The sequence below is a fragment of the Micropterus salmoides genome, unplaced genomic scaffold, assembly GCF_014851395.1.
Source record: "Micropterus salmoides isolate LMB-PRFRI ecotype aquatic unplaced genomic scaffold, ASM1485139v1 Ms_hic_scaffold_3051, whole genome shotgun sequence".
Lineage (NCBI taxonomy): Eukaryota > Metazoa > Chordata > Actinopteri > Centrarchiformes > Centrarchidae > Micropterus > Micropterus salmoides.
This window is the reverse complement of record NW_024042320.1, coordinates 1-11985: the sequence shown is the minus strand read 5'-3', so window position 1 is coordinate 11985 and position 11985 is coordinate 1. Positions and strand designations below refer to the sequence as shown.

Below are 11985 nucleotides of genomic sequence, written 5' to 3'. Positions count from 1 at the left end.
GATCATCTTTGTGCTCACAGGTTGGTGCCTCTTGTTTGATAATTCTGCTGTTTGTTTGAGCTAGATAACATGCTCTGATAATGCCTGTCTCACGGTCAGGGTGGACAGCAGACGAGCCAGTTTCTGACAAGCCAAAAGATTCCACTTCTTTGCCCCCATCCATCCCACATCTATGGCCAATCAACAACAACATCTTTTGAATTAAGAGAAAAAATCCAGGGTGAACACTTTGATACCCTTTCTCTGCACAGGCTATGATATTTTAATTAAATATATGAACATGTGGTCCTGCTCTAGACGCTCAAGTCTAAACGCATCATCTAATATCTTTTAGTAGTTGAACTGGTTCTTTTTTTAATGGTAAACAGTGAACACCAATTTACTGGGGCAGGCAGTGGTGAAGTTTGCAGCAGTTTTCATGTGTTTAGGTTGCAAGTTCCAAGACTTGGCTCCTTTCACAGAAAAGGACATCTAAGCAAAAGAAATTTTGCAAAATGAAATTTACAATCGGCACTCTAAGCTGCTCTGGTGGATCAGCTGCTACTTTGAAGTCTCTTAATGTACTTACTTATTCTAAGGCCCATAGCGGGCGGTTGGGTTGAGTGCGTTCACAGCCTTCTTGGGACACTCGGCACACAGCAAGACAGATAGCAGAAACAGGTTGCTTTGCCAGTGGGTTGATCCGGTCCTTCTTGCTTGTAACTTGTAGCATCTGGCAACAGTGTTTAGGCAAACTGTGAACAGTTTTAGGCGGCAGGACAAGTTCTGGTCAATTGCTCAGCTTTGATTTTCTGATTTCCGCTTTGTTACTGCCTGGGCGCTCGTCTGATGAAACTGTTTGGGGTAATTTAAAGTCAATACAAAACAAATAAGATTTCAAAGGAAACAATTCGTTGCTTTGCTACTCAAAATATACGTAAGTTGAACGAGATAATAACTTGAAACAAAACAAAAAATATATAAATGTTAAGATACCACAAAACATGAGGTTCGAGAGACCTCGTAAATATAATCGTTGCTGGGGTAGATTCAAAAGAATAGCCTGGGGAATTTGCCTTGTGCATTCATCTTGTCCTCCATCTGGTTCTTCTGCTCCTGTGACATGCTTTCTCATGAGACTCTGAAACTATTTCAGCATCATCAGTTTCCGGCTACTGCAGGTGGATAGAGTAGCTTGGCCCAGGAGAGCGAACAGCTCTGCGGCCATGCTGGTTTCTCACCTCACCAAAAGTCTCTAAACTAACTTCTTAAAGATCTTAAAAAGTGAATACACAATTAATTCGGATCAAGGAAAACACATAGGCCTATTCTAAATATTAAACAATTCATAATCATAATGCCAAAATAGCGGGAACAAGAAATTAGGTAATTAATACACATTTGTAAAACGATAATATGAAACAAAAGACAATCAGGTATTGAAGCAGTTTATAATAATTAGATTTAACAAAACTTCTACTGATAAAACACGATAATATTAAGCTAATCAAAACATGACAAACTAAAGTAATTGTGGGATGTTTCTATTATTATTATTATTATTATTATTATTAACTATTTAGCCGCTCAGATGGAACAGTTACTTAAAGTGGTAATTTTATGCTCATCATTTTATTTAGGGGTTGTACCAGAACAGGTTTACATGGTTTCATTTTCAAAAAACACCATATTTTTGTCGTACTGCACATTGCTGCAGCTCCTCTTTTCACCCTGTGTGTTGAACACTCCGTTTTAGCTACGGAGTGAAGCATCTCACTTCTAAATTATCTTTGTTGGGAGTTGCACATGCGCAGTATGTCGTTTAGGACTACTAACCAATCAGAAGCAGAGATGGGCAGATCAGTGAGAAGCAGGTAAACAAGGCTTTGGTTCAGCTGTATATCCCCTTACCAGCTTGGCAACATGGCAAGAGTTTCAGAGTGGTGAGTTATTATTCTGTAACAAAAGTCTCTTTCATCCATAAAGTTTTAACTGAGCTCTGTCTCTACATCACAGTAACAACTTTATGTCCACACTGCCTGGAGGGTAACTAGTGTTTGCAAGGGAGAGGAGAAGTGTGCTGCAGCTCAGTGTTTTTCCACCGGTGTTTTTGAGGGTGTGTCTGCTTGGCGAGTATTATAATGCATATTTCGCTGTGATATCACAGCACATGGGAGGAAAAGGCTGGACTACAAAAAAGCTGTTTTCAAGGAGTTCAGAGCAGAGTTTTTTGTGGGAGATGGGAATTCTTTAAATCGTTAAACGATTTGGGCTTTTTCACTTTGCAAACCTATTACACACACAAAAAGGCCAAAAAGCATAAAATAACCTCTTTAAAAGAAGGGCTAACTGAACAAATGAAACCACCAGTTTAGAAGGAGTGTCATCTTAGTGACATAAAGAGAAATAAGTCTGATTATGTGAAGGGTCATACTTTCCTTTGTCCTCTGGAGAGCGCTGTGACTCCATGAAGAGAATTTTAGCAGCCTTATCATTTCATAATTGCGTGTCATGTCATAGCAACATATTTTTTACATTACAGATATGAAACGTGGATCAGAAGCAACACCATTATATTTTTTTCACAATAGATTTGGGGGCTGTGGAAGAGAAGAGACTGGGGTTAGTTTCTTAAAGCAAAATGCATTTTGAGTTTTATGATCACGGCTGCGGAGTAGCGGAGCATGTATCATTTGGTTGGAGTGTGTGGGAGACCCATTTTGGAGACACCAGTTTATGCTTCTTCACCACTCCCAAAGTGGTTTTGTTATTCCAACTGTCTTGATAAACCTCCAGTTCATGGGAAGGTTAGATAGTCAGTTCTTACCTGGAATCTGTTAAAGCTGGTACTTAATAATAAATAGTCTTGAATGGCAAGGCAAGTCACTGTGATCCATAGGAGGATTAGTTTGTCTGTGTGTGATTTCTTCACAGCAATAAAACCCCCTTCCTTTGAGTTGTGGGTTGAAGGCCTTTTCAGACAGGCAGTTTCTGCTTTTGGGTATGAACTCACCTCCTCGACATGAATGAAACAAAAGGGAATCTGGCTGTGTTCTACATAGCATACAAAAATCTTACCAACAAAGAAAAGGTATTGTAAAGTCCCACAGGATGGCTGATGCATAGTGCCTCTTAATGTTCACTGAGAAAGAGTCAAAATGCTTTATAAAATAATTAAGTTATAAAAAACTAACCATGCTTTGTTTCAGGAGCACTGGTCAATGTTGCCTCTGAGCAAACTCGTCAATACTACTTTGTGAATACGCCACTGAACTGGACTGAAGCTCAGAGCTTCTGCAGACAGGTCTACACTGACCTGGCCACCATAGAAACCATATCTGACGTCAGTACCGTACTCCGCACCACACCGAGCTACAGAGGCAAGTTCTCAATATTGGAAACATATAAATAAACATACAGTATGTATAATCATATGTATGTACACAATAGCCAGGCAACAAAAGCCCTCAATGAAAAATAGAGGAGACACATAATTTAAGGGGTGGTCAATGAAGTAATTTACATTTTAAATTAATTCACCAGCAAATTTCAGGTGTTAAATAAAAAAAATCTGTTTTTAACAGGCAAGGCTTGGATAGGCCTCTATAATAAAGACTGGAGATGGTCTCTGAGTGACAACAGCTTCTATGGTGAAGCAGATACTGGGTTTAGAAACTGGGCTGCTGGACATCCCGTAAATGGACAGGAATGTGTGGGGATTGGAATCAACGTTTGGTATAACATAAATTGCAACAACATTCAACCCTTTGTGTGCTACAACGGTGAGTTTTCTTATATCGTAAAAATGAAAAAAGGGCTAAATAGATCTTCTGCATAGCACATTGTTAATAACTTATCTTTATTAATATATTTCCAGGTTCAGTAAATGACACATCATCCTTTGTAAAGATTGACAAACTTTTGAACTGGATCGAAGCTCAGAGCTACTGCAGGGAGAATTACGTCGATCTAGCCAGGTACAGTGTGCACTGATGAAGACTCCAACACATACAAAATAATACAGTACTGAAACAACTACTTAAGAACTGCTGTATGTTCTGTTGATGAAATTCAGCTTGTTGACAGATGATTTGAATCGTTTTTATGACTGTAAGGCACTTGGGGCTGAGTCACGTAGAATGATGATGATGAACATTGTGATGACTAGACAGTATTGGTAATAGAAGTATCACAACGATAGGTGATTTTAAGATGTTAATTAACAGCTACGTTGTCAGGTGGTAGAACACATTACCAAATTCTAAAATGATCACATAAGCTTCAATATTATATTTCCCAACAATCACTAACAATGCACTGCATTGTCTGATTTTCTTTTGTCTGTTATGTTTTACCTCTTCAGATATACTCAACTCACCCTTGATGTGTATATGCTACTGTTTCTCCCACAGCATACGAAATCAGGCAGAAAATGACATCATCTCAAAACTGGTAGATGTTTACTTATTGTGGATCGGTCTGCACTGGGAACGACTGTGGTCTGATGGGAGCACGTCTCTGTTTCAAAACTGGGCCTATGGGCAAACAGACAGCACAGAGCAGTGTGTCACCACAGCGTTCAATAACTCAGGACTGTGGTCAGATGATAACTGCTCCCTCACTTTCCCGTTCATCTGTTACTCAACAAGTAATGCATTTTATTTCTGCTCACATACTGTATAAAGAGTCATTGTTGCATTTAGGCAGTTTACGTTTAGATTTGTGCACATGGGCAAGTCTGTTAAAGCAGAAACAAGAATGATCTGTATTTTTAACGTTCTTCTGCTAAATGCTGTTTAGAAGGTTATATACAGCAGATAAACCTGTGAACATGTGGAAATCTAGTGATCAGGTTGTAAGAAGCACAGTATTTAAAAATGACATTCCTAAAGATATTACTTTTCTTGTCTGTAAAGTGAATGTTTAACATCAATATTCTGTCTCAGTTCCTCCAAACGCAGAAAGCTTCAGATCAATAGCACAAGATGAGACCAGCATCACTCTGCAGTGGAATAAAGTGAACAACAACATCAGCTTTATTCTCCAGTTTAATGATGCAGAGATCAACATCACTGCACCAGATGGAGATGGACCAGTAACTTACACAGTCTCATCTCTCACTGCTGCAACTGAATACACATTCACTCTCTACTCTGTGTTTGAGAACATCAGAAGCAGCGGAGTGAGCATTACTGCATTTACTGGTAAGATGTTTGACATAACATTTTCTTCTTGCAACTTGGGAATCTACTGGACAGTTAATAGAACTTACCAGCAATAGCAGTTCCCCTTCGAGGGAACTCGAACTGTGTCTGTTACAACACTATGGGAACGCCTCTAGGCGAAGCAGGTCTGAACGTGAATGAAATGACTCCAATCCTATTGGCCTGTTGCTAGAACGGTAAGGTGTGACGGAATAACCGGAGGAGTATAAAGCACACCTGTACACACTCATCATTAGCTTTTTTTTATTCAGCAGGCGCTCTGTATGTTGTTTGAAGAAAGCTCCAGTCCTACAAGCAGTATGTCTTACCTGAAGAAGAAGTCTACCAGCATGTCCGGCAACCAGATGTACAGAAGGTGTGTTTTTTCTTGCCCTCGGTACATCACGGATGGAGATTCTCATGAGATGTGTGTCTCATGTTTGGGGATGGAGCACGCACGGGCAGCTCTCGAGGGGGCTGCCTGCGCCCGTTGCGAAGCCCTTTCCGTGCGGGTACTGAGGTCCCGCATGGCTCTCTTTTCCGAGGATGGCCGGATGTGTTTTCCCCGTGGTGTGGGCCCTGCGGCCGCTGAGGCGGCCCGGCGGCTTCACTCATGGGTTCACAGCGTGATCTGTCGGAGGATTTCGGGACAGCTGAGGCTGGCTCCGACGCTTCCTTTCCTCGTTCGGGAGCCCGTTCTCGGCTTCTCCCGCTCGCGGTTTTGGATCCGGAGACGCTGCAGCAATCCTACTCCGAGGAGGCGGACGTGCTCAGCGCAGTGGACGATGACTTCCGGGTGTCGGGGCGGCGTCATCTGGCCGCGCCCGACTATGACGTGCTGCTGGAGGTGGTGACTAGAGCCGTGGCTAAGCTCAACATCAACTGGCCACGGGAGGAGCAGACACCACAGGCTAGTGGTAGCTTGATGAAAGGTTTCTTAAGCACCACACGCCACCTCCATGCCGGTCTCTGCCATTCTTTCCTGATTTACATGATGAACTGAGTAAATCATGGGGCAGACCCTTCTCTACACGGCTTTCCACACCCCGATCACTGAACTACAGTAATGTGATGGGGGTTAGGGACCGTGGTTATGGGAGGATGCCTCGGGTGGAGGATGAGCTTGCGAGCTATCTCTCCCCTCGACTTGCGTCCTCCCTGGAGAAGCCGGCATTACCATCCAAACCATGTCGCACCACATCCACGCTTGTGGGGAAGGCGTACATGGCAGCGGGCCAGGCAGGTGCGAGCTTGCACACCACGGTGCTTCAAGCCTACCAAGCCAACCTGCTACAGGAGATGGTTCAGAGGGGGGGTCCCTCCGAGGAAGATCTGGCGGAGCTTCGCAGAACCACGAAGCGTTAGACGCAGTGCGAAGCGTTCCGCCAGTACCTCCCTCGCCGGTCTGGACCCAAGGCAGCTGAGGCTGCCAGGCGTAGGTCCCTTCCCTCTATGAGCTCCTACGGAGAGGAGGGAAGCAGAGTGTCGCTTCTCGGGGGCCCCACGAGGAGCTGGGGCAGCGAGACGGCGCTCTCACCCTCAGCCGTCTGAGAGACGCGATCTGAGGACCGTCATCCAGTCCCGACGGAGCTCAGGGAAGACCGGGGTAGGGGAGTCTTTCTCCCCTCCCGCCCCCCCCCCCCCCCCACCTCCCCCGGAGGCCGACCGAGGTCCCCTCCGCCGTGGCAACAGGTGATGTTATCCCGCCGTTTACACGTTCAGGACGCACCTGCCACCACCGAGTCCGCGCCGTACTGCCTGCCCCGAGGGTCTGCAGGCGGACGGCATCCCGACTCACTCACCGTGGATCTTCGGCGGCTCCCCCCTGCCGTTCTGGGGCTTCAGGGGTCCACCAGAAGATCACACGAGACACCGACCACCAGCCCCGAGGGGCTGGTTCCGTTGGCAGACTTTGCAGACGCTTGGCGGAGCCTGACGAACATTTCTCCGCGGGTCCTGCGCACTGCCATAGATGGGTATCGACTACAGTTCAAAACCCGCCCTCCAAATTCAACAGAAGAGAGGGGGTGGTTTGGACTGTGGTCCGCCCGGAGCAAGGTCCGGTGTTGGGACAGGAAGTTTGTACTCTGCTGAGGAAAGGGGCCGTGGAACGTGTCTCCCCCCCAGACAGAGACGCCGGTTCTACAGCCGGTACTTCATAGTCCCCAAGAAGGACGGAGGGCTGCGTGCCCTATTTTGGATCTGCGGGTTCTAACCGGTCTCTGAGGAGATTCAGGTTAAAGATGCTCATCATCCCCGCCACCGTGACGCACATCCAATCTGAGGATTGGTTCGTCACGATAGATCTAAAGGACGCCTATTTCCAGGTCTCCATCCGTCCTTCTCACAGGAAGTTCCTGAGGTTTGCCTTCGGGGGTGTGGCTTACCAGTATCGGGTTCTTCCATTCGGCCTGGCACTTCCCCTAGCACATTCACCAAGTGTATGGATGCAGCACTGGCCCCGCTGAGGCTCCGGGGCATCCGGATTTCAACTTCATCGACGACTGGCTCATCCTAGCCCAGTCTCGAGAGTTGGCAGTTCGGCATCGAGATGTCGTTCTGGCTCGTCTGCGGCGTTTAGGGCTGAGGCTCAACGCAAAGAAGAGCGTGCTGGCGCCCACCCAACGTTCCTAGGGGTTGCATGGGATTCGACAACGATGCGGGCACAATTGTCTCCGGCACGTGTCGACACCATATTGGCTGCCGTGAAAGGGGTGAAGTTAGGCCACGCCATCACTATGAAACACTTTCAACGAGTGTTGGGTCTCCTGGCGGCTGCGTCCAGCGTAATACCATCTGGACTGCTGCACATGAGACCCCTGCAGTGGTGGCTAAGGAACAAGGGTTTTTCCCCGAGGGGAATCCTCTCCGTCTGGTTTGGGTTACGCACAAGTATCTTCGTTCCCTATCAGTTTGGAAGGAAACTTGGTTCCTGTCCCAGGGGCCCGTGCTGGGAGGGTCTTGTCGCCGGCTGGTTCTTTCGACAGACGCCTCCCTCACGGGCTGGGGCGCGGTCATGGACGGCCGCTTTGCAAGGGGATCCTGGCAGGTGCATCGATCCGAGTGGCATATCAACTGTCTCGAGATGTTGGCGGTGTTCCAGGCTCTAAGGAGTTTCCTGCCCGATCTCCAAGGCCACCACGTCCTGGTTCGCTCCGAGGAGAACAACACAGCGGTGGTGGCCTATCTGAATCACCAGGGCGGTCTGCGCTCGCGCCCTCTGGACAGACTGGCGCGTCAGATCCTCCTGTGGTCCCAGCAGAGGTTACTATCGCTCAGGGCGATGTATCTCCTGGGGACGCAGAATCAGGGAGCAGACCTGCTGTTGAGGCAGGGGCTGAGGCCCGGGGAATGGAGACTTCACCCCGAAGGGGTTCGAGCCCCATAGACGTGGATCTGTTTGCGTCTCAAGAGACGCAAGGTCTGGACGTCTGTACGCTTTTCCCCCAGTCGCTCTGCTCCCGGGGTTCTGGAGCGGGTCCGCCAGGACTATCTCGGCCTACTGCTCGTAGCCCCGTTCTGGCCAACCCGGGTGTGGTTCTCGGACATCATGTCGCTCCTGGACGGCCCGCCGTGGCGGGTCCCTCTGAGGAGAGACCTGCTGTCCCAGGCGCAGGGCCGGGTTCTTCACCCTTGCCCCGCCATATGGCGACTGTGGGTCTGGCCCCTGAGGGGGCACAGTACCTAGAGGCGGGTCTAACAGCCGGAGCAGTCGAGACCCTCCTGAGCTCCAGGGCCCCGTCCACACGGAGGATGTACGGCCTGAAGTGGAGTGTTTTCTCCACTTGGTGTAGGGAGCGGTCGGTGGACCCTGTTACCTGCCCGGTGGTTCAGGTACTTGAGTTCCTCCAGGACCGGTTCTCTGCTGGTCTTTCCCCTTCCACCCTCAAGGTGTACGTGGCAGATATTTCATCTTTCCACACCCCTCTGAGGGAGGGGTTCTTGGGGAAACTTCCCTTGGTTGTACGTTTCCTCCGTGGTGCCCGGAGGATGAGACCTGCGACTCGGTCCAAGGTTCCCACTTGGGATCTGGCAGTGGTTCTTGGGGCGTTGGCTGAGGCCCCCTTCAAACCCCTGGAGTCAGCTGAGGCTAAGCACTTGACCCTCAAGATGGCCTTTCTCCTTGCTATCACCTCTCTGAGGAGGTGGGGGAGCTCCAAGCGCTTTCGGTTTCCCCGCAAAGCCTGGAGTTTGCCCCGGGGAATATTAGGGCTATCCTGCACCCTCGTTCAGGATACATCCCTAAAGTGCCTTCTTGTGCGGCAGGGTCCACAGTGCTGCAGGAATTTCATCCTCCACCTCATGTGACGGCGGAGGACGGGAGACTTCATCTGCTCTGCCCTGTCAGAGCACTGAGTATTTACACTCTGAGGTCCTCCCGTTGGAGGAAGGCTGACCAGCTGCTAGTGTGTTTTGGGTCTCCCAGGGCCGGGCTCCCTGCATCCAAACATACTATTAGCAACTGGATTGTTCAGACTATTTCCCTGGCCTATCAGGTGCGCGGTTTGCCTTCACCTGTGGCTGTGAGGGCTCATTCTACCAGAGGCAAGGCGGCCTCTCGAGCCCTCCTTTCCGGGGCCTCTTGCAGGATGTTGTTTAGCGGCTGGCTGGGCCACTCCGCACACATTCATTCGGTTTTACAGTCTTGACCTTCCTTCGGCACCTGGCACTGGTGCGCTCTCCTCTTAGTAGTGCCACTTTATTGCACACAGGGGCAGGCGGGGTTTTCGGCACGGTTTAGTGGGTATCTCGTTCCCATAGTGTCGTAACCGACGCAGTTCGAGTTCCCTCGAAGGGGAACGTCTCGGGTTACGTATGTAACCCTGGTTCCCCGAGAAGGGGAACGAGAGACTGCGTCGGTCCGCCGCACCTCTCTCCCCGCCTGAAGCGCCTGCTTCATAGTTTAAGCTAATGATGAGTGTGTACAGGTGTGCTTTATACTCCTCCGGTTATTCCGTCACACCTTACCGTTCTAGCAACAGGCCAATAGGATTGGAGTGATTTCATTCACGTTCAGACCTGCTTCGCCTAGAGGCGTTCCCATAGTGTCGTAACCGACGCAGTCTCTCGTTCCCCTTCTCGGGGAACCAGGGTTACATACGTAACCCGAGACGTTTTTCTTGTTACATTTAAACATTTTTCATATTGCTTCTTTATGTTATTAAGTTCATGTTGTCTTTGCTCTTCCCTATTTTTTTCTGAGCACCTTTAAAAAGACACTGTTAACATAAAGTTATCTTGTCATTTTTATAATTATTTTCTTCTTTGTATAAAATAAAAATTGTTTCATTTTATTTTAAAAGTTATGATATATCATCCAAATGCAGTGTTTGATTTTCAAGAGATTTTAACAAATCAATTCATCTTAAAATATTTTTCTTTCCATGTAAACAAACAACATCTTTCCAAAACATCTCTGACTCTTTGTCCTACAACCAAAGGCCCTAGTAAGTATTTGCATTTGTTTCATTCATTACATGGTCTGAGCCTTTGCCTTGAGTGCCCAATTCATTAATGTATTTTCATCAGCTTGACTGTAAATGATATCCTAATCACAGCTTTTTATCTCATGTTTCTTGTACTTGTTTTTTATTATTTACTATGGGCCTGATTTACTAAAGGTTTGTGTGAGTAAAAACGTGTGCAAACTTGATCTCACCAGCAAATTAACACGTAAGCTGATCTACTAACGGTGTGCACGCAGTATGACGTCTTTCAAAAGTGCAAGATAGCGCCTGTTGTTCATTTAGTACTTTTGCCTAAATGAATATGCAATTTGGGGCTTTTCATTGTTATTGTGAAAGTAGTGGGAGAGTAACATGTAAATACAGTTATTTACTACACGCAATGTGATATAACATTAAATAGTGCACGTACAATTTTAGTACCTGTTATAGGGATTTACTAAGAATTATTGCGTAGATGACAACAAGCACACAGTGGAGGTGACAGTATTTAAATGAGGGGTTTGAGTATTTTAATGGTTTCCGCCATCGAGAGTCGAGAGGGAAAGCAGCCACTGCATAAAAACCTTGGTTTTTTTATTCAGTGCGTCCCGAGTATGTGGAAATAGTATGTACCTGCCCATCCTGCCTGAGACTGCACTAAGTACTTGGGACAGCACACTGAACTACTTTGGCAAAGCAGATACACACTTTAGCAGAAACAGATACAGTGTGCTGGAATGACCCGAGGCGAGGAAATGCCAGCAGATCGTGCTTCATCCAGCCAGAGGGAACAATCACCGACCGTCCGCACCGTGCACGGTCGCTCGTCACGATCTCCTGTTCCTGGCCCTGTTAGCCCCAACGCCCCCAATCCCTCTCCGATACCTCAATGGGTTGTGTCGCTATACCACCGGCGCGATGTGAACCGCTGGTGATCGTTCCCTCTGGCTGGATGAATTTTACGGGTGATCCATGCACTACTGCAGCTGGGGGCTCTCCGCAGCGCCACTAAACTTTCTAAATTCTTCATCTCACGGAGAAAGAGTTAGGCAAAAACGATATTTGCTTTATTGGCATGATGTTAATACAACATATGCCAAGCTAAAGGAAAATACAATAATATTCTATCATATAGGTATTAAATAAATAAGATAAAATAATTGTATTTCAATACATTGGATGTGGAATAATATTATCTAATATTGTTAATTTCTCTACTACGTTTTCTTAATTACGTGTGTCTCCTTCTGGAGCAATAACAGCAGCCATCTCTGCGCAACACTTGGTGGTTGCTTGAACCTTCCTTTCAAACGTATTAAATACGTATAATTAGACTTGGTAGATCACATTGCGTG

At 47.2% G+C, this 11985-nt stretch overlaps 1 protein-coding gene across 1 annotated transcript; it reads left to right on the top strand.

The window, feature by feature from the left end:
* Window positions 1-3188: 3188 nt before the first annotated feature.
* On the top strand, window positions 3189-5183 carry LOC119883965 (C-type mannose receptor 2-like; the record flags this gene model as incomplete). The annotated part of the gene is made up of 5 exons (XM_038694457.1): window positions 3189-3359; window positions 3564-3761; window positions 3857-3956; window positions 4392-4627; window positions 4926-5183. Coding segments are annotated over 5 exons (963 nt in total), but the record flags the coding sequence as incomplete, so codon positions are not given.
* Window positions 5184-11985: the final 6802 nt, after the last annotated feature.